This window comes from Mixophyes fleayi, chromosome 9, assembly GCF_038048845.1.
Source record: "Mixophyes fleayi isolate aMixFle1 chromosome 9, aMixFle1.hap1, whole genome shotgun sequence".
Classification (NCBI taxonomy): domain Eukaryota; kingdom Metazoa; phylum Chordata; class Amphibia; order Anura; family Limnodynastidae; genus Mixophyes; species Mixophyes fleayi.
Window position 1 is genome coordinate 93968383 of NC_134410.1, and position 23884 is coordinate 93992266.

A 23884-nucleotide genomic window follows, 5' to 3' on the forward strand; every position below is an offset into this window, starting at 1 on the left:
TTATCAACTTCTTTGATCTTCACTCTCCTCCCCTACTATGCTCCTCCTCTCCTGCAGATACCTCAGTTTTGACTAACCAAGCGTATGAGGAAAGGGAGAGACCCGTAGGGTCAATGTATATAACAAATACATTTTACACAACGGAACTATATACAGAGCAAGGGAGGGTGCGCAGTGTCCACCAATGGAGTCAGAGAAAGCGATTTTATGGTGAGTAAAAATCTCCTTTTCTCTTTCCTACCATTGGGGAACACTGGGAGACCTTGGGGATATACCAAAGCTTGCATCGGCTGATGCGAAGCGCTGTAATCTATAAAATCTTGTAAAGGTGTGGACGCATGACCACGTCGCTGCCTTGCACAGCTGCTCTACAGCAACACCGTGACGCGCTGACCAAGAAGCGCGGACAGCTCTGGTAGAATGTACTCTTAACTCCACCTGGACAGGATGCGAGGCTTGTACATAAGCTCACTGAATGGTGGAAGTAATCTAGCGGGCAAACGACTGCTTGGAAGCTGGCCAGCCTCGATTAAGTACCTCATAAAGAACAAAAAGATCCCTGATCTTATGGACAGAGGACGTGCGATCAACATATCACTGCAAGGCCTGGACTACCTCCAGCGAATGTAAGAAGTCATCTGGGGAGGTTGAAAAGCAGGTATCACAATCACCTGATTTAAGTGGAAACTGGATACTACCTTTGGAATGCAAGAAGATTTGGTATTAAGTACCGCTCTTTCTCCATGGAATATCAGGAATGGGGGGGGAGGTCACAGCAAAGTGCTCCCAATTCAGAAACCCTATGAGCTGAAGCGATAGCTAACAGGAACGCCGTTTTCCAAGATTACGTAAATCCCACAACTTTAAAGGTTGAAATGGAGGTCTGGTAAGTGCATTGAGCACCAAATTGAGGTCCCAAGGCTCCACAGGATGACTGAAGGGAGGCTGCACATGGAGAACCCCCTGAAGGAAACATTGAATGTCTCTACAGGCCGGAGAGCGTAGAGACCTGGACCTTGAGGGACCCTAGACGTAGTCCCTTATCTAGGCCGGCCTGCAAGAAGGCTAACAAACGGGGGAAGGTTAAATCTAGATGTGTGGAATCTGCTGGACTCACACCTATGTATGCCTTCCAAACTCTGTGATATATGGCTGAGGAACATATTTTTCTTGCCTTGATGAGGATTCCAATAACCTCCTGCGAGAAGCCATGCTATCAAAGTCGGACGATCTAAAGGATGGCAAAGAAGCAGTCCTTGAGCTAGCAAATCTGGGCGCATTGGTAGACGGAATGGGGGTACTGCTGCCAGCCCCAGTAGGTCTGAAAACCATGCTGTGCGAGACCAATGCGGGGCTATTAGGATTGCGGGGACCGGCTCTCTTTTTTAGCACCCGCGCTAGCATGGAAATTAGAGGGAACAGGTACACTAGCCGGAAGTGCCATGGAACTATCATGGCATCCATGAATCTCGCCTGAGGGTCTCAAGCCTTCGAGCAGTACAGAGGAACCTGGTGGTTTATCCTGGACGCCATGAGGTCGATCTCCGGAGTGCCCCAGCATTTCACCAGGAGAGCAAATACCTGTTTGTTTAGAGACCATTCACCTGGGTAAATGTCTGTCTGCTGAGGAAGTCGGCTTCCCAATTTTCTACTCCTGGGATGTAAATGGCCGATATCTTGGGAACATGTTGTTCTGCCCATATCATGATTAGTGTCGTCTTGCGCCTGGCTGCTCTACTGCGTGTGCCACCCTGGTTATGTAAGCCACTGTCATGACATTGTCTGATTGAATCTGTAGGGGTTTTCCTGAAGGGTAACTGAGCCCGCGTTAACGTCCTGTACACCGCCCTAAGTTTTAGGATGTTGATCGGGAAAGTGGCCTCCTGGGGGGACCAAAGACCCTGTAATCACAGAGGTCATGTTACTCCGCCCCAAATTGACAGACTTGCGTTTGTTGTGACCAAGGTCCATGACCAGGCTCGAAGAGACTGTCCCCTCTCCAAAAATTCTTCTTGGATACCCACCATGCCAGGGAAAGACATGTGGGTCTGGACAGGCGGATGATCTGTCTGTCTAAGAGTCTGGGAACCCCAGTACTTCCAAAGGATCTCCCTCTGAAGTGGTCGTGAGTGGAATTGCACGAACGACACTGCTTCGCACACTGAAACCATCGTTCCCAGGGGTCTCATGCAACTGAGGGACACATTTTTCCTCGCTAGGAGGGATCAGGTCCTGTTGTGAAGTGAGAGGACCCTGTCCTCCAGTAGATATACTCTCTGGGTCAGTGTGTTGAATATGAGACCCAAGAACCGCATCTTTTGCGCTGGAGTGAGTGATGACTTGGGTACATTCAGTACCTGCCGTGTGCCTCTAGAAACTGAATAGTAATCAGTATGTGATGATCTAGGAGGGATGCAGACAGAGCCTTCAGGAGGAGGTAGGCAAGGAATTATTATCCCCCTCTGACGTAGCAGACCCGCCATTATCGCCGTGACCTTGGTGAATACTTGGGGCGCGGTTGCTAGACCAAAGGGAAGGGGCCTGAACTGAAAATGGGAGCTCCCCACCGCAAAGAGAAGACACTGATGACGACCCCCCCCCCCCCCCCCCCCCACCACCCCCCCCCCCTCCATATTGGAACATGAAGGTAGGCATCCCTGATGTCTATGGAAACATGAAATTCTCTTTGTTCCATTCCGGCGATAACATTCAAAATATCTGAAGCTTTACCTGTTTGTTTAGCAACTGTAGGTTTAAAATGGGATGGAATGTGCTGTTCGGCTTTGGTACGAGGAAGAGGTTGGAGTAAAAACTCTGACCTATTGGTTCCAGTAGGGAGAGAGGTGCCTTTTCCTCCGGTGGCCACCTGGATAACCTTGCCGTTGTCAGGGATCTTGCCCAGATTGGATTTTTCATAACTGTAGGCTCCCGAGTAGGGCTGAGTTGCTCCTGGATATCAGGGTCACAAGCTGGTCGGCTGTTCAACATATAATTTACAATTACATTTTGCACAGGTATAATACAGCACAATATATATCATCATCTATTTATATAGCGCCACTAATTCCGCAGTGCTGTACAGAGAACTCACTCACATCAGTCCCTGCCCCATTGGAGCTTACAGTCTAAATTCCCTAACATACACAAAGACTAGGGTGAATTTGTTACAAACACCAATCTCCCCAACACGGAGTATGATAGCTATCTCTGTGCAAAACACAAAGCAGGCTCCCAATCGTTTCACAGTAAATCTATATAAACGATACCGAAAAATACCAGGTGAGGAGAGGCAGAGACGGGCAGCAGCGTATCCACAATGTTTCCTTGGAGGATCTTTGTCCAATATGGCCACCGTCCGCACCAGGAAATGCCTGGGAGGTAGATAAGTCCCTCCCTGGACTCCTCCCCTACAATGGCTGCCTCCACCGAACTTGCCTTTAGTAATATGGCTGTCTGCTTTTCTGCGAAACGCTGATTTAACTATGCCCAGGTTGCGTGTGCCTTCTCTAGCAGTCACTTTGCCTCCTAAGGAGCGCGAGCGCTGCTCCGTCCCCCCACTGCTCTTGTCTAGGGAGACCAGAGGGAGGACTTGCCGGCAGTTGTCACGGATGTGGAGGAGAGGCTGCTACAGCTTCAATCCTGTCCGTTTCTGAGCTGTGACAGCGACCGTACCCGACCTTTTCTATCTGCGGGCTAAGGAGATCTATATCTTACTTTGTGGCAAACAGACCAAGCGCTGCCCCTGGTAGTATTTCCGTTTGGATTGGCCCCCTCTTTTGCTTGTTTCTAGGGGAATTGCCGGCAAAGGTGCTGGGCAAGTGAGCCCAGTGCTGCTTCTTACCTATGTTGGGACCACGAGTGAGCAGAGCTGGTGTCTTATTCATTCACCTGGGTCTTTAGTTCTAGTCCCGCTCTGCACCTGAAGAAAAAGAATTGAAAATAAAAACATGAAATGTGTAAAAACTAATCTAGGTATAGGCAGGAGCCTATACCAGTGACCTATCTCCTAGGCACTTAGAAAAAACTGAGGTATCTGCAAGAGAGGAGGGGTATAGTAGGGGAGGACAGTGAAGATCAAAGAAGTTGATAAGTGCCTAAACTCCTAGACCCACTACTATACCCCCAATGTCTCGCAGTGTCCCCCAATGGTAGGAAAGAGAAAAATGAGTTTTCCCATAAGTCCTAGTATTTACCAATATTCTATTTGGAACTTACCTCTTCATAAATAAAACTAATCAGGGTCTTTTGTCCAGACCAACCACTCCATAAAACCATGCCCACTCTTTATGAATTATATCATGGAAATTTCCAAAAACCATTGAAGGTTTGTTCAGACATAGTTAAACATTTTATCGATGATCGAGGTCAGTCTCAATGGCTTATAATTTTCTATTAGCAATTTTGCTCCCATATTTAATGTAAAGTCCACCTTGGTAGACAGGAAGTGTCTTTAATTCAAATCTAATATACAATTTCTATCCTGTCTTATCATTACATACACTCTCCAGCAGAGATTATCTACCACCTGACCTCTGATTTCAGGGGCCAGTAGTATCTACTCCTCTGCATATGACTAGCCCTACCACGGTCATATGCCCTTTGTCAATGGTTTTGAGATCACTGGCATACACATGGCTTGATCTGGTTTAGTAGACAGGCCGAATGATCAAGCCTCACCACTATCAAGTATCAAGTGAACTGGTCATTTTACATACGTCGATGGTCAGCAGTTGAATTCCACCCTACCAGATTAAATATGATCCGATGGAAGAGCGTTTGATCAGGTAAAACAGGGCCATGCAAACTGCTAAGGTTAGCCAATTTAGTCACTAAGACTTCTCATAACACATGCTGCAATCAAGTTGTTCTCAACAACGCCAACACTTGCACCCTGCGAATCAACAGTTGAGCCATAACACAAGCTTACAAGTCAACCGATTATTCCACATACACGGTAGAAGGGATTATCAAAGATTTAGTTTGATTTAAAAACTGCATTATTGTATCTTCAGCATCTCTTTTCAAGAACATAAAAATAAATTAAAGTGGACTAAAGATTCCACTTAAGCACCACGTTAGAATTTTTAATACACACACACGAATGTTTCTAGAGGTCTTTATTACAAGCGTCACTTTAAGTCTTTAGAACAAATGTTATATCATTCTACACAGAAGTATAGGGGCATTTAAAAAAAAATAAACAATGAATGAGAATGGCTAATTGACAGTTGACCAATTGAAAATTACATAGGTTTTTTGCATTTACTACTAAATGCAGGTGTTGTTCATTAGCAGAGGTGGGGAAAATGGAGTCAGTAAATATGAGTTTTATAATGCACACAGCTCATACACACATATATATCTATCTATCTCTTGGTACTTTTAGATTCTCAGAATCCATAGCCAACTTTGGTTACCATGTGCACTGAAGTGGGATCTTCACAGTGGAAACTTTTTTTTAAAAATAAAATCAGTCTAGACTATCTAATTCCTGCATTAGTTTTTCTTTTTCTTGTTCAAGCTCTTGGGCTCGCTGCCGATTCTGTTGCAGACGGTCTTCCAGCCACTGCAGAAGTGGTCCACTAACTGCCGACATCTGGCCACATAGGTTCTTGGTGAAAACTAAAACAAAAACAAAATCTAGCACATGTACACCCAAATGTAATATACACAGTATTAACCCATCCACTGTGGCTGTGTTTTTTCAGGAGGAGCTAGACCAGTGGTCAGGGAACAAGGGTAAGTTACCCCAAATGGGGTAATGCTGCCGATTTACATGCTGTCAGTTGGATTGTAGACCCCTTGAAATGTGAAATTGCTGTTGTACCAGAAGAGCCTCAAGGGTTGGCAGAGGCACTTCTTTAGCTTCGATGCAATAATGAAGCACGTATTGCATTTGAAAACAAAGCAGATCTGTCATATTTTTGGATGTTAACAGCTGCAAAGGCATTCAAAATTGCACATGAAGAGGCAGTCAAAAAGTTTCTGCCTTTTGCAACAACCTACGTCTGCGAACAAGGATTTTCCACTCTAACAAAACAAAAACAAAGCGGAGAAATCGATTGGACGCTGAAGACTGTATCCAAATTGCTCTGACATCAAAATGCCCCAATATTGATGCTCTCGTATCAAAAATGAAGCAACATCATTTCTCCAAAACCTGAAGTTTTGAAGTTGAAGCTTTCAAAGAAATTTTTAATAGATTCAATAAAATTTTAAATTCCAATAATTAATATATGATTTCCTTCCTTTCAAATCAAGGGGGGTAACGTCGGCGTATCTAAATATATTTTGGGGTAAAAGGTAAAAAAGTTCCCTGACCCCTGAGCTAGACTCATCAATTAGCTCTATAGGAGATAAAAAGGAAGTTTACATTTAGATTTTATTTTCATTTTAATTTTGGGTTACATGAAATTATGTATACATAATAGAATGGTTACTAAATCATCAATAAACATTGAACACATGTAAAAAAGGAAAACTTACATTAAAGGTAATATCCTAACTTCTGTTACATGCAGGTGTCACAAGTGACCACAACTCTACAGATTTAGAATGCAAGTGTGTATCTGTTTGATATTCACCATTAAATGCACATGAAAGGTTCCAGCTGTTTTCACAGAAATGTGAAAAGACAAATGTTTTTGACTACAAAGCTAAAATTTGAAAAATGTACCGCAAGTGTCAGATTTACTATTCCAAACATTAAACCCTACAATGTCCCCCCTCCCACTGCAACAGTGAACTCACTTCACACAGTATATTGTGAACATGTAAAAAGCCCACTTGCTAATGGCCAGTGTGCTACGTAAAGCACATTTGCTGGTGGCCAGTGTATTTATACCCATTCTTGCCTTTAGTGGCGAGGAGATAACAGAGCTGCCATCAGCCAATATGACCAGCGTTTGTCAGCAGCTCTAGAGACTACAGAAGTGGTTAGGCAGTCTGAATGTTTCCACAAAAAGCAGTGGGAAAGGTGGAAGTGGCTGGATGTTTTGTTGGCGTGCAGGAGAACCAATTGTGCCACTGTCACTTATGGCCCTGCAATATAACACACATCAAATTAAACCCTCTGCACAAGAGAAGACTAATAATTTAATGACCACTAATGAAATTAGTGATATTTTATACTTTATTTGCCACTCATATGTTCTCTAAATTAATTATTGTCACTTACCAGAACCATTATGGATCTTGGTTACAGAATCCAGATGTCCAAGACTAAGAAAAATAAAAGTATTTATAACATTTTACATAAATATTGCACTTTTCCCCCCAAACAAAAAAATGTATACATCAAGGGGCTCCCTAACAGTCACCACAGACAAAATGCACTCCAATTGTCTAGGCTACCACACTATTTTTCTCAGCACTAACAACCCATATATGCACTACTTGGGGATAATTTACCTTTTTTTTCTCCATATTCCCCATGTCATGGAGAGTCAGGTAGTGGGCATGTTCAATCAAGGTTAAGCCTGTCGGAACCCCCTCTCTTTTCCCAGTAATAACATTGCTATATATCTATATAGTGTGTGCTTAAACTGAATATCAGTTGGAACCAACCTGGGAAAGACCAATCCTGCCAAGATCAAGACAAGCGCAGCCTGATCCATTGCCGGCAGCAATGGGAAAGGAGCCAGCTAGGATCAAGCCTGAAGCGGATACCCCAAGGTTGGCTACTAGAAAACTAGTATTGTACCTGTACACAAAGACTCCCACACTTGGTGTGGGAGTCTTTATCAGCCTATCCCTTATATTTTCTCCACCAGTTGGCAAGGGTAAATAGCCTGTGCGAGCCCTGGAATGGTCACATATGTTTACAAGTGAGCTGATCATATGCCACCCTCTTTGCAAACAAATGCTCTCAGGTCGCCTGTAATGGAGGTTGCATTGGCAAGGACCAAGATGTAAACTAGATAAACTGAACATGCTAACCAGACAACACCATTAAAGGTGAACTCTGCTGTTCTGGAAAAGTTGACGATCTGAGGTGGAGTGGAGTGGTTAAGCTGGGGTGCATGTCATGATGAGGTCAGCGATAGAGAGGATGTGCTAGTGAGGGACTGGAGCTTGAACTGAACTCTGGAAGGACTTGTGAGCCAGAATAGATATACAGTGGGGCAGCAGATGAGAAGCAGCAGGAGAGGGAGATTAGTCTAGCCACAGCACTGCAGATGGATTTTAAAGGGTTAAGGTCAGTAAGTTTAAAGTAAAGTAGTTAAGGTAGGAAATAATGAGCAAGTGGCACAGGGTTTTTGTTACCTCAGTGAGAAAGGGGCAACTTTGTGTAGTAGGAGGCAACAAGACTGCAAAAGGACTGGATGTGAGCAGTTAAGCTGAGGCCTGAGTAGAGAATGACCCTAAGGCAGCTTGCATTGGTAACAGGGGGAGAGTGATGTTGTCAAGTGTGAGGGAGATCTGTGGAGGGGAAGTGACATTATCAGAGGAAAAAAAAAAAGCTCCAATTTAGACATGTTAAATTTGAATAAGCAATGGGTAATCCAGGTGAAGATAGTGGGGAAGCAGTTGGACACACAGGATAGTAAAGATGGTGAGAATTTGGGGAAGGAAAGATATATATTTGGGTGTCATCTGTGTAGAGGTGGTAGTGGAGACCAGAGTAGTGTTCAAGAGGAGATGCAAGAGAAGAGTGGAGGGCTATGTACAGAGCTTTGGGGGACACAGATAAGAGAGAAGAAGAGGATGGGTGCAAGAGTCAGAATTAGAGACACTGAAGAAGGAACCTGCATGGTAGCAGACAAACCAAGGGAGGGCAGTTTCACAAATGTCAAGGGTGTCAAAGAGAAGAGTGTGATCAACAGTGTTGAAAGTGATGGAGAGGTCAAGGAGTATGAGAAGCAAGACCTACCCTTTGACTTACAGTGGATATAAAAAGCTTACACACCCTTATTGAAGGTGGTATTGTAAGTTTTTTATTTTTACTTCCGTTTCTTAAAAATTGTCTATTTGGTTTTCACTTGAATTTTATTTGGTTGTAATGTCACATTAAAATGTAAAAAAACAGGTCAGACATGGCTTATCTTGCTTTCAGATTTTATATCACAAACACCTGTAAATTCAGTAAGGGTGTGCAGATTTTTTATATTCACTGTAGCTAAAAGTAGGGGTGTCAATGGGGTTATTGAAATCCCAGAGAATAAGAGGAAGCAAGTGGCAAAGCCATCCAAACAAAGTTATTAAGGTTGACTAGGGGATGGTAGTAATGCTGAGGTGAAGAAGAAAAAAACAGCCAAATTGAGTGAACTTCGAAGGAGAAGGCAAGTGGGGGTTCAAGTGGAATGATGCTGTAGGCACAGCAATGAGACTGTAGGAATGCCAAATCCGCTGCCATGACGGTCACCAAGATGAGGAGTGTGGATGGAGAGGCCGCCATAGGAGAGTGCAGTGGGGACAGTGTTTTCTGAGGGGGCAGATCCCGGTTTCAGGAAGTGCTAGGAGAAAGGAGGAGTAGGACAGGAAAAGGTCTTGGGTTGATACGAGTTTGTTGCAGAGTGCACAGGTAAAGGGGAGGTAGGTGAGAGAAGGGATGAGAAGATTTGCAGCAAAGTGTGTGTATGTGTGTGTGTTTGGGGGGGGGGGGGGGACGACGACACATGGGCAGGTATCTCCTGCTGTTTTATATGGTTACAGCTGTGTGTGTGTTTGGGGGGGGGGGGGGGGGGGGGGAACGACACATGGGCAGGTATCTCCTGCTGTTTTATATGGTTACAGCAGGGAATAGTTTTTTCCACCTTGATAAAACTAACTCAGCGAAATGAGTGTTCGCGTTTGCTGAGCATACCATATCCAAATTTGATAATGGGAACTGAATACCGCCAAGATAGTAAATCTAATAGACTTTGGAAAGCTCAAATTAGCCCAAGAGGGAGTAAAACTATCAAAGGTAGATAGCAATTCACAGCTGTACTTTAGCATGTATGAATGAATGCTGAGTAAGATGTTTAAACCAAATTGTACCGATACATATAGCATAACAATCGCTAAACTACTTATAGCATAAAGTCAACTAATCCCGGCTTTAACCAATATAAAACATCAGAAGGAAACTGGGAGCATCTTACTCTAAACACTTGCTCAAACTTTTATAAATATTATGAAAGCTAAAGGATAATATTGTACTAATGTTATCAAACAATATAAATAGCATTAAAACAAATATGACTAATATATAAATGTATAATAAGGTTTATTTATCACTTAACCCCTGAATTTTTATAGTGAGAATCAAATACCAAAAGGGTTTAAGGTATGCTCAGTATTTTAAAATACCACTTCAATTCACTTTTTTCGCTTTTGTTATTATTTAGCTTATTTTAAGTCTAATATTTTATATGTAAGCGATAAAAGTAATTTTTTAAATTAATGGAATCTCTGAATGTGAATATATGGGACTGCAAGTGCTCTACATTTAACGAACTCTGTCTCTTTACAAATGTATGTCTAATTAATTTTTACAGTAGCACCTCAAAGAAATAAAACAATATTTACTATAAAAATGTAAGAGCACATAACCTCCATTAACTACAATAAATCACTGATTATACTGAAATACAGTCTCAAAAATTATTACTGGTGCGACAATTTCCATATGCAAGTTTAAATTCTTGCCAGGCAAGTGTGGTTTGTGATGTCCAACAAGGAAACAGCGGTGTGAGGCCAATACTGGGGTCAGAGAGAGACCACAGCTCTTTGGGTCAGGGAGAAGTTTGGTGCAGTTGAAGTCCTCACAATTCTGGGGCAGCTTGAACTGGCAGATTTTGATGCCATAATGATCGTGGGGGAGTTCAGGACAAATGAGGAAGGGTGAGGTCCCAATAATACACCAATCAACTAACTATATTGTAATTGATTTCTCATTTTTCGCTCCACAATCCATCTTCCAAGTGTTTAAAAGATTTAAATTTAGTAGCATTCTTGTCATACTCTTTCCCAAAACATTCAGTATTAGTTAGTACCTGTGTATTTTGCGGTAAGCATCCTGCTCCTCCTGACAAAGGATTCTGGGAAGCTCCACAGCTGACTCCAGACAAACTTTCCTGATGGTGTCATGAGGGACCACATGAAGCGGTATTTCTATTCTTTCATACCTGTTGAATGTGGTTAGTAATATATGTGAAATAAGGGCACAATAAGAGCTATTAAAATACAATTGATCCAACAAGGTAAGGCACATAGAAATATTTACAATGTACAGACTGTAGCATCAAAACTTGCCATTGCCAGACAATATAAACTTAGGCTAGGTAGTCACTAGTGGTTTGTTAGTCTTTTACTCTTCTATCAAAATGTTTAACAAATTGCTTTTCTTGGTCTCTTTTCATGGCATTATCTTTCACCCCTCCACCAACACAAACATTTGTCCACATTGCACCTGCCTTACTCCACTCACCTCTAGTTAACACCCATGAACTGTTGTCCTATTTATTATCTCTAACAAGTACAGTCTCCACCTGTCGCCAGAAAATAAAAAGTCACACATCTTACAATCCCCTTACCTATCTTTCTCTCTCTCTGCTTCTATTAGCCGGTGATATATCACCTAATCCAGGTCCCCCACACACACATACATCAGAACACTACCGCTCTATAGCAAAACTCAAACACATCACTTGTCTCCCCTCTCTTCCAAAGTCCTTTAAATTTGCCCTTTGGAATGCAGCTCTGTTTGTAACAAACTTGCCTCCATTCATGATTTCTTCCTCTCAAAAAACCTCAACATTCTGGCAACAGAAACATAGCTCATGCAATCAGACACTGCCTCACCTGCAGCACTTTCACATGGTGGCCTCCATCTCACCCACACCTCCAGACCTGAAGGCAGACAAGGAGGTGGGGTTGGACTAGTTCTCTCCCCACAGTGCACGTTCACAGTTCTACCAAAATGTCCCATCACTCACGTTCACATCTTTTGCTATTCGCATTTTTAATCCATTCTCTCTACGTATTGCTGTGATATATCGTCCCCCTGGAGCACACCAACAATTTATTGAGGATTTCTCTGCATGGCTCCCCCACTTATCTTCAGACATCCCCACCCTCATCCTGGGTGATTTTAACATCCCCATTGATAACCCACCTTCCAAACTACTCTCTCAAACCTCCTCACTTGACCTCTCCCAGTGGATTGAATCATCTACTCATCAGGATGGCCATTGCCTTGATCTTGTTTTCTCTAGACTATGCTCACTTTCTAACATTCTTAACACACCCTTCCCCCTCGCGGATCACCTTTATCAGCTACATGCTCACTCTCACTGCTCTAACCTCTCTACCGTCTAACTCTATCAAGCCTCCTCATACCTGCAGAAATCTTAATTCTATTAATCTTCAACAATTTTCCACCTCTCGCCAACACCTTCTCTCCCCTGAGATGTCAGTACCTCATCTTCACCAAACCTTAGCAACAGCCATTGATCAAGTGGCTCCAGTGACACTACATACTACATGTCGACTTCGATGTCAGCCGTGGCACACTACAGCAACGCAAAATCTTCAAAAACTTTCCCGTAGAGCAGAACGTCACTGGCGTAAATCTCGCACCTCTAATGACTTCTTCACATATACATCTATCTACCGCTCCTATCGAAATGCTCTGGACACTGCAAAACAAACATACTTCCAATCTCTTATTTATGCTAAGGATTCTAACCCCAAACGCCTTTTTAACACACTTAAATCTCTTCTCAATTCTCCAACCCCAAACCTTCCGTCTACTATCAGTGTCCAGGATCTTGCTTCCTATTTCAAGGACAATATTGATAAGATCAGACTAAAATTGGTATCCTCTCCCTCGACAAGCAATCAGCTCAGTTCCTTCCCACCAACCTCTGACACGCTCCATTCATTTGACCCCACAAATTAAGAGGAAATTTCTACTCTCTTCTTATCCTCCTACTCTACCCCCTGTCCTCTTGATCCTATTCCCTCGCAAATTGGTAGATCCCCGTCTCCTGTGTTCATTTCACCTCTAACTAAAATCTGTAATCTCACGCTTTCTACTGGCATCTTTCCATCACTTTACAAGCATGCAGTGATTACTCCCATTCTAAAAAAACAAGATTCCAACCCAAACGCTCTCTCAAATTACCATCCCATCTCTCAGCTGCCGTGCCCCTCCAAGCTTCTAGAGAGACTTGCCTACACTCCCCTCACACGCTTCCTTTCTGCAAACAACCTGTTGGATCCTCTTCAGTCTGGCTTTTGTTCTCAACACTCCACAGAGACTGCATTGACTAAGGTTGTCAATGATCTGATCACTGCTAAAACTAGACACCATTACTCTCTCCTAATTCTCCTGGATCTATCAGCTGCATTTGACACCTTTGACAACTCTCTTCTCATACAAACACTGCAATCCCTAGGACTTCAAGACACTGTTCTATCCTGGTTCTCATCCTGCCTTTCTAATCGCTCTTTCACTGTTAATTTCTCTGGGGCCACCTCTGCTCCGCTTCCATTATCAGTTGAAGTACCGCAAGGCTTAGTGCTAGGTCCTCTGCTGTTCTCTATCTATACTGCTTCTCTTGGAAATCTAATAAAGTTCCTTTGGATTTCAGCATCATCTCTATGCAGATGATACCCAAATTTATCTATCCTCTCCTGATCTCTCGACATCTGTTTTGTCCTGTGTAACTGACTGTCTTTCTGCCATTTGGTCTTGGATGTCCTCTCGCCAACTCAAACTTAATCTTTCTAAAACAGCATTAATAATATTCCCACCCACCAACAAGAGCATACCTGACATTTCTATCTCTGTTGATAACATGACCATAAATCCCATCCCACAAGCTCGCTGCCTAGGTGTAATCCTTGACTCACACCTATCCTTTGTTCCCCACATTGACTCTATATCTAAATCATGTTACATACATCTAAAAAACATTTCTAGAATTTGCACATATCTCACACAAGACACTGCAAAAACCTTAATTCATGCACTTATTTCACGCATTGACTATTGCAATTCCCTCATTACTGGTCTTCCCCAAAACCCCTACAATCTATTTTGCACGCTACGGCAAGATTGATTTTCCTGGCAAATCGTTCTTCCTCTGTTAAATCACTCTGTATGTCTCTACACTTGTTGCCTGTTTTCTACCAAATCCAATATAAAATACTCTTACTAACCTACAAGGCCATCAACAAAGCTGCACCAACATACATCTCCTCTCTTATCTCAAAGATATCTCCCAACTCAGCAACTCCGTTCTGCACAAGATCTGCGTCTCTCATCCTCCCATTCCCGGTTACAGGACTTTTTTCGGCTGCACCCACTCTATGGAATTCTGTCCCTCGCACATTAAGACTCTGCTCTCGTCTACAAGCTTTCAAGCGTTCTCTGAAAACCCACCTCTTCAGACAAGCATATAATATTCTTCAACCACCCTCTTAACCTCACTACATTACCCTATTACCACACGTTACACAACTACCCCTTGACCAACATTGTTGTGTGACAGGATCATTTAGCTTATGAGTCACTTTTACCTTTGCAGTCTGGCTGGGCCGACTGCAAACGTAGACTTAACCTCATGTGTCAAACGCCCATTGTCCAATAGATTGTAAGCTTGCGAGCAGGGCCTTCTCACCTCTTTCTCTGTTTTACCCAGTTTGTTTAGTTTACTATGTTTGTCCCCAATTGTAAAGCGCCACGGAATATGTTGGCGCTATATAAATAAATGATGATGATGATGATGAGTACAAAATGCCAACATTGGCATGCTTGTGTTGCAGGCATTTGACTATTGTTTGAAATATACTGTAGGCTACCACAGTGCATTTACCCGCAGTAAGTGCATGTGGATAGAAGAAAATGCAATAAAAAAAAACGGCAAACACTGCTGCAATGCTAGTAACAGTAATAATTGGTATGGGAACACCAAAAACAATGTGTTCTCCTAGCATAGAAAATATATGTGATCAACACCAAAAGGAATGAATCCCTAAGGAAATTTTAGACCTTATTGACCATAAAATACAGTGTGCATGGTCCTAAAAAGATTGTTGGACAATGACGGCATCTCACTGTGTATACAATCATTGTCCAACCACCCCGTGTCCTCTATGATCTGACTGCATAAGCCGAGCAACAGTCAGATCAATTAGACTTGACCACATCTATGTATGACAGATACTGGCCGTGGCATGGTTGGGTCAAGCATGTAGGTCACACTGTGTAGGGGCACCTTAAAAGTCAATGGGTCTATTATACATAAGCAAAAAAAATAAAAAAAAAATGCTTTCTGACAAATTTCTTTCAAATACCTTAAGTTATTTTACTCACATATCTGTGACTGTTACTCTTACCATAGCAACTTTTATTGAGGGATTGATGGCGATTTGAGGGAAATTATGAAATTTATTAATGAAACTTTGCTAAATGTATTAAAAAAGGCAGTAAAAACAAAAAATGTCCATTAAGTACAACTGTATCAAGAGACTTAAAAGAGGACCTATATTAGAAAAGAGGTAGAGGTTTGACAGTAATAAAATACAGGTTTACAAAATTACTGGGTTACGTAAACACAGGTAATCTACCTGTCGATGTTTTCACCATAAAGTGAAAATAACAGAACAGCACTAACACTAAAAACCATGATCCTTGAAAACAATGAACCCACAGTGGACACTGGTGTTCTCAGCATCCTATTAAATGCTGGATGGACTAAGTCATGACAGACAATAGAGCAAGTTGCATACAGTTGTCCAGTGCTCACAATGAATGCTTCTTCTGATCAGCTGGAGCTAAATACCTGAACAATTGTGCTAGGAAATGACAAATCTCTATGCATTTTCCAACACTAAAACTACTATAGCAACATGGTATTAGATTTGTGGTTCAGGTAGGCAAGCAGTGCTTTTTCCCATACCCAAATGTCTGTTTTTATAAATTATTCAGAGAGAAAGAAAGTCATGCATTTATTGACTAAAAACTGTTAAGGGCTTTAAAACTAATGGTTTCATGAGCACGATGGCAACAAACAAGCAGCAATTAAAAGAATTTGCTTATAGACAATCCAGAGAAAAGGCGAAAAAATAATGAAATGCTGCCTTCAAGAGGCGATTGAGTAATGAAGAATGACTAATCAGTAGCTCAGAAATCTGAAAGATAATAATGCATGGTATCTAGAAGAGTCCAACATTACAAGCACATGGACAGCAGATGACAGACATCACAGTAAATGAAAATGACAAGCCAGAATAAACAAACAGAAATAAATGAGGAGGCTAAAGAGATTCAAAACACTAAATGTTATGGCTTGCGGTTTGTAAAATAAAAGTGTAACATCACATGCAAAAAAGAATAGGCGCCATCAGATGTCAGACTTCTGAGCTGCTCCACTGTTTAACATAAGAAATTATACCTTTATATCAATTCCTTTAATCCACATTAGACTGCAAATTCTTTTGCGTAAAGGACCCTTGCTATATATTTCTGTAATGCAATTAGGACTGTCATTTGTGATTCAACCATGTATCAAAAACTATCATTTAAGACCGATTCCTTTTAAGCATTCACATTTCAACAATGTTAGTTCTCTAAAACTATAGATTGCCTCTTGTCTCTCTCTGCAGAAGTATTGTGGTTTCTCCAGACATAACAATAGTGCAAGGGTAATAAATTGTGCTGTATAAGCACAAATCTATGTTCGAGTATTTAGGCCTATTTCATGTGACTATAAAACAAGAGCAGTAAAAAAAAAAAAAAAAAAAAAAAAAAAAAAAAAAAAAAGGTATAAAAAAAATTGATGTCCTCTTAATGATTATGTTTTAAGATATTTAGCTTTCTATCTTACTAGTGTCTTAAATTACTCAGTAGTCTTCCCCAAATGTCAGTAGCATTCTATACTATGTTGTGAGAAGTTTATCATTTAAAAAAAAAAAAAAATAGAAAAAAAAAGTGTAATAAAAAAAAGGTATATGTAGAAGTACAACAGAAGACAAATGAGGAGAAAAGAATACAAACACATCGCAGTAAATGACTATCAAGAAAAAAACAAAACAAAAAACAGAAATTGAAAATTTAAATATTCGACATAATACATAAATCTATATATTAAAGAGACAAAATCAAACACCAAGCAGGATTAACTGAAAATCAAAAACATGGAAAAAAGACTCAAGATGTATATTGAAGTGGACGTATAGTTCAACTTAAGAGAAGAAAATATGTTCTTATAAAATAACTTACTCAGTGCTCTTCTGGGCTTGGACTGATTGGAAACACGTGTACAGAATACGTCCTGTCTGAGCAGTTTGGGAAACAAAAAAAAGTGAAAATAGCAATATAAATGAACGTTAGATTAAGACTTGAAAATAACAATTGTACTCATTTGAGAAAAAAAACGTTATGCACCTGTCCCATGCCATTATTTACTATTGGACGACCTGGTGATAAACTAAAGGAACTATTTTTCCTGTTACACTCATTTAACTTTAACCAACTATCCTATGTTATTACAAATATTAGAATATCGCCAAACTCTAATGTTTTTTAACTACACCATAGCCCCTCTGGCTAGTGGAGTGATAAAGAGCCTCTGACGTTAGAGAGAACAGCTCCATCATGAGCAGTATTCACACTCAAAGCAGCATGTTGCTTTGTATTTAAAATAATCCAAAAAGGTTTCTTTTAGGTCCTAAAACGATAACAGAAGAAAGACCCTAAGAATAATTCAATGTCCTTTTTATCAAGACTCCTACATCGTAAGATATTAGATACAATAGAAATAACACTTGGTAGCGCGCTCCAATTCTCAGAAATTGCAGCTTTATTACATCAAATGAGTTCCAACTTAATTCACGATATAAACACATATAAATGAATGCTGGCAGATCGTTAGGTACTATAACCTCATGAGGTTATGTAATCAATCATGTGAACACTAATAAGTTTGAGTCCACCATATCAAACACCATATCCCACAACACATTCTTCCGTATACGGCTCCTTACCTTCAAAAACATCTGAGTCAGACGAGTTCTATAAGGTGGACTCAAATTCATTATTGTTCACACTATTAATGATTATGTAACTGGGGATGAGGTTATAGCGCCTAAAGATCTGCCAGTATTCATTTATATTAAGTCCAAAATTGGGTGTATGGAATAATCATACAGGTTCGCTCCATTTTAAAAAACTCACCTTCGTGTTCTTGTCCTCTATAAAGCAAGAGAAGATTAGTCCAACAAATCCAACATCCATCATCTGATACATAGCCTGAGTGCGCACATCTGAATAAGGACAAGAGAGCACACATGAAAGCCAACTATATCTCTATCCATTTCTGTTACAGCTACACATACTCCCTCAAATATATTTATCGAAGACACTCACCAACATGGGAGGGCCAAACAGTGATATGTGGGTGGGAGTGATACCAGCCAACAACTCGCATGGGACGTCCAGTGATCTCACTCAGTCTGTGCAGAGTTGTTAAGGGGAAATATGAGTGGATAGTGAAGTAGAGAGGGTAATAACCAATCCCCAAAAAATAAAAAACCCCCCAAAAAAAACAAAAAACACCCCCCAACACCACACAACAAAACTTATGTACACCATGCAACTTAAAACAGCTATAGCTCCGTACATAATAAAGTTGTATCTATTCTAAAAGAAAAAAAAAAACCACATTACTTTATACACATTTAAAAGGTTTTGTTTTTTTTTCTTTTCTTTTCAGTGCAAGCATGTAGGATGCCATCATGGCCAAAACCGCTTTCTAAAATGGTCTATACCAAAACAACAATCAGGAAAACTGCCATGAAATGTAAACTAGAACATAACATACCAAACTGCTTTACCTTAATAGCACCTTCAGAGTGCCTTTATATAAAACCTTAGCACCCTGGATTACATGGTGTACACAAATTTATACTCATGGGATGATTGTTCAGTCTAACACTACCATTCTTACTTTCAAAGCTGCATCTACAACAATGCTCTCAAACGGTATGGTCTGTTAGTGTCAGTGACAGTGTAAAATTTCAGACTTTACATAAGGTGACATACCAAGTGAACTAGATAAAATTATAAAAAGAGGGAGTGATTGTAGCGCTACTGGATTTCCAATTATACGATTCTGCAAAGAGGGAAGAGGTACCATAGGAAAATATTTTCCTGGGTAATAGTGCAGCTTTAAATATAGAATATTTGAAATTAGGGGCACTCCGATGGTTGACTGGGAATTAATTACATGGGGTGTTTGATACAGTAATAGATGGAAATCTGAAAATGCACAGAGCAGCTTCGTAAAACAAACTTACAAACCAAAGCAGTAAGGTTCACATAGCATCTGAGCGTCCGGACCCCAACCAGAAGGTGCAAAGAACATCAGAAAATGGAGACTAAGACAAAATGTTGAAGCTACAACCGCAAGATTCAAGGGAAACAGAGATCCTCCACCCCCCTTGGACACAAAGTTTTTTGCGAAACACCGCTCTGCCAGATGAAAAACCAGAAAGACAGTAAAAACTGACATTCAGACAACAGAATATAAACATTCCATACACAGCACCAAACAGCAGATGATATTGGTTTCCCTCACTTTAAATCAGTGTCTGCACAAGCTTGTGGGAAGAAAAACCCTGGCCCGAAGATTCACTGTATCAGTAGTCACGCCTCCAAAGCAGACAAAAAGAGTGGCACTAAAGAGGATCATAGACTAGAAGAATTGAATAAAGAGGTAACCGCAAGGCACACCTACAGCCATCCTAAGGATGTCAAAATACATGTCCAGCGCGACCAATCTGGACCACAAAGGCAGCCACCCGTACTCACTGAAGCTTCAACACCCGAAGGAGCATGGGAATCTGCAAAAACAGGTACACCCAGAGAAACTGCCCTGGGCCTGTGGATGTTGCACAGAATTGAGGAACCAAGTAGTGCAGACCCGAATTCAAAAGATATATCTCTGGCAAAAACAAGCGCCGAACCACCACATCTCTGTGGAGAGAACATACTTCCTGATGGATCTTGATTCAGCCTAGGTAAATCATTCTTCCCAGTACTCCAGACCTGGGATGAATGTGGTTGATATCACCGGAAACTGGCGCATAGCCCAGGACATTACACGTGTTGTCTCTCGCATGGCAATGTCACTGGGTGTTAGATTGGTTACTCCTGTGGAGGTTGATGAGTACCAATGTGTGGCCATGCACAAATCAATGATCTGCCTGTCCAGCTGAAGGGGGTACCTGGACTATATGGCGAGAAGCTCCCGCTGAAACAGTCCAGAATGAAAAGCACTAAAGGCAACGTCTGAAACACTTCATGCACTGGAGACACTTCCCCATCTGGCCAGAAAGACTTGGCTCTGTCGAAATATAATATAAGAAGAACCACAGACGTTGGGCTAAAATCAAGGAAGACTTGGGAAGACATAATGTTACTCACCGCTCTGTCACTATGGCCGCACAAGCTATTCTCTTCTATAAGGAGATCTGCTGCAGCGGCACTTGCCTGTCTGTTTACATTATATAATTACATTTGGCACAGGTGTATTGTGGCACAGACCTTCTAGCAGACCCATTAGTCTTGGTAATTGTGGCCGACTCACAAAGAAATAACTTTTCACCTCAGAAATGAAAAACACATGCTTCAGCCTGAATGCCCAGCAGGAGGCTCTTACCTGTTAACAGGTTTTGTTAGAGAAACAGGAAACCTCCTAACAATGTAGACAGCAAATTTGGGGAACTCACAGGTTGATGTGAAACTTAAATTGTGTAACATGCAAGATAGACAAACTACATAAATAATGCTAATAGCAAGTTTTAGGAAATCACAGATTTATGTGAATTTTGTAGTTAAACTGCGCTAACTCCACGTCTATAGAAATATCACATCCTGATGTTAAATTATCTGATGTGATATCAGACGTTTTGGTGCCTGGTCGGATCAGGGGGCTGGGCTACCCCCTGACAACGCGTGTCAGAATCTGTAGAAAAAGGAGCTCTGCTTTACTATGTAATGTATCATTCCCATTTGTATCTTAAGGATGATCACCAGTATCACTAACTGGTGTGAAATATGAAAAAAAAAAAATAGAGATTATATATATATCGCTCTCTATCTCCATACATGCACATATTCATACATACACGTTATTTAGGATATATCAGCTTCTGTAGTAGCTGCCGACAGCTGCTCAGGTGAAATCTCTACTCGATCTTTCCTCTTGTCGGAACGCCGTAAGATGATCACTGAGTGAATGTGTACAACTCTTTGTGTGTCCACCTGTGAGATATATAGTACAACAATTTATCTTCTATTCATTACACTACTGATTATACATTAATATGAAAGTCGTTTTCCTTTTACACCAACAATATCATGGGAATAAGGTACTACTATTTCCAGGATTCCATAAGCATATAAAAACACAATGTCAAAGCCGGTTGCGTACACACACATCATCCCGGCCCTGACCACCTGGATAAAGCAGAAAGAGATTGCATCAAAATTTCAACAATAAACTGCCAATTAAAGATTGAAAACAGTGCCCCAGTCCAATGGCCAACTGAAAGATACGCGTGCTGTTACTAGTGGAGGATCCCAACCTGCTGAAGATAATATCAAGCAACAAACTATAGCGCACAGCAAATCTAAGATAAGAAATTGAGGAGTTATTTTCGTTGTCTACATACTATAAATGCTTGGACATTAAGGATTGATATATCTACTAAAGAATTATCATTTATCGTTTTTCATCAGTTTTATACTTTTAGCATTTGCCTTTTATATGTGATACTATGTTTTCAGATTTTTTTCTCTATTTCATATCTTAGATTTGCTGTGCGCTATAGTTTGTTGTTTGATAAAATTTCAACAATAGGCCATCCCTAAACGGAGACAAAAAAAATAAAAATAAAAATTTCCCAACCACACTAGGCGCAAGAACATGGTCTATAGGAAATAAAGTATATCAGCTCTATTCCAAAACCAGTTTTTTTAAACTATATTCTTATGTTCCGAAGGACGCACACTTACACTTGCAACTCTAAATTCAAAAGAAAGGAGAGTGTAATTTTAATCAGGTACACTTAAAATCATCACCATTTATTTATATAGCGCCACTAATTCCGCAGCGCTGTACAGAGAACTCACTCACATCCTTCCCTGCCCCATTGGGGCTTACAGTCTAATTTCCCTAACACACACACAGACCAACAGACACAGACAGACACACAGACTAGGGTCAATTTTTGTTAGCAGCCAATTAACCTTCCAGTATGTTCATTTTGGAGTGTGGGAGGAAACCCACGCAAACACAGGGAGAACAGAATTGAACTCATGACCCCAGTGCTGTAAGGCCGAAGTGCTGCCCAAACTACACTTAAAATTACACTCTTTTCTCTTTCTTTCGAATTTACCCCTAAACTGAGGAAGTGTGTGTATAATTTTATTTTGGTAGACCAAATGTTTCCAGGTGACAATAATTTCCATCACCTCTCCTTTGGGAGCACAGACATGGACAGCAGGAGTTAAATTACCACTTGCAAAACTTTATTGCCAAAAGCATTTGTTTCAGGCTTAAAAATATAAATGCTATCATGTTTAATAAAAGTTCTGAGAGATGTTCAGGTTGTGCACTGAATAGGTTCCTTGGTTATTCGGGAAGTCAGTGATCAGTTACTGAACCAGAAACTTTTATTGAGGCAACAGGATGATTTAATTTGGAGTTGCAACTAGGGGGCAAATAAACTGGCTGGAAGAAAAAGCTGAAACTATCTTGTAATAGCATGTCATTCACATAGGCTATCAACATCACCATTTATTTATATAGCGCCACTAATTCCAGTGCTGTAGGGCAGAAGTGCTAACCACTGAGCCACCTTGATGCTATGTACACAGTCCATCCAATTCAAAGTCCAATTTTCCAATAAAGTCTTTCACATTATTTCTATGTTACCTCTGAGGTCTGAAGGAAGACTTGCTGTTGAAACAAGGCTTTGAGGCTTAACTTAGATCATACTTGCCGACTTTCTCCCATTGCTTTCCGGGAGATTCAGTGGAGGAGGTGGGCGTGCGGGGGGCGGGGCTCCAAAATTGCGTCATTTTGGACCCGCCCCCCGTGACGCAATGACGCAAACGCGTCATTTTACAGTCAGGGGCGGGGCCAAATGCCGCGATTCCCGGAGAATCGCGGTATTGTGGCCCTATTTCTGTAAATGCGGGATTTTGCCATACTCCTCCGGGAGTCCGGGAGACTCCCCCAAAATGCGGGAGTCTCCCGGACATTCCGGGAGAGTTGGCAAGTATGACTTAGATCTAGAATCTGTTTATGTGTGCTTAAGTACTTTAAGTTGAAGCGCATGACATTTAAATTCATACCGCATAAAACTGTGAATTTTAACCTTGTCCACACAAGCCGTCCAACAGGGCATGCCTGGCTTTAACTTGCAAAAAAACACAGGGAAAATAATAACCGGCAATCGTTGCTCTTTTTGAGTGAATCAACTAAAATGTGCTAAGATAGGAAACATAAAAAACATGCAGTATTGGGGAGTCGGTAAAGATGGGGTTAACTGTAAGTACCTCGGGAATAGAGTATATATTACAGAGACGAGAAGCAATAATATATCGCCAATAAATACAGATATACACGCAAAGTTGTAACAGTTGTTACCTCGCCTATACACAAGCCCATGACCTCCTCTCGTTCTGTGCTTAGAGAATGAGCCACACAGACCAAAAATGCATCTCCCTCTATGTGGACAGCCTGCACCGCCATTTTCCGTCCTTATCACTTCCAAAAAATTAGACCTCTTGTGCCGATGTTTGCGTTTCAGCTCATAGGGGCACCTTGGTACAGAGGGAAGTATCCGCTATCGGTTTCATTTTGTTGGCGCCACTTCAGTT

General features: G+C 41.2%; 1 protein-coding gene across 1 annotated transcript; it reads right to left on the bottom strand.

Moving 5' to 3' along the window:
- Window positions 1-5102: 5102 nt before the first annotated feature.
- BRCC3 (BRCA1/BRCA2-containing complex subunit 3) lies at window positions 5103-23804 on the bottom strand. The gene is made up of 8 exons (XM_075184691.1): window positions 23652-23804; window positions 21139-21259; window positions 18362-18448; window positions 18170-18258; window positions 17216-17271; window positions 10980-11111; window positions 7178-7221; window positions 5103-5622 (listed from the first exon to the last, which is right to left on the bottom strand). The coding sequence occupies exons 1-8, from the start codon at window positions 23754-23756 to the stop codon at window positions 5471-5473; spliced, it is 786 nt and encodes a 261-aa protein (XP_075040792.1). The 5' UTR covers window positions 23757-23804; the 3' UTR covers window positions 5103-5470.
- Window positions 23805-23884: the final 80 nt, after the last annotated feature.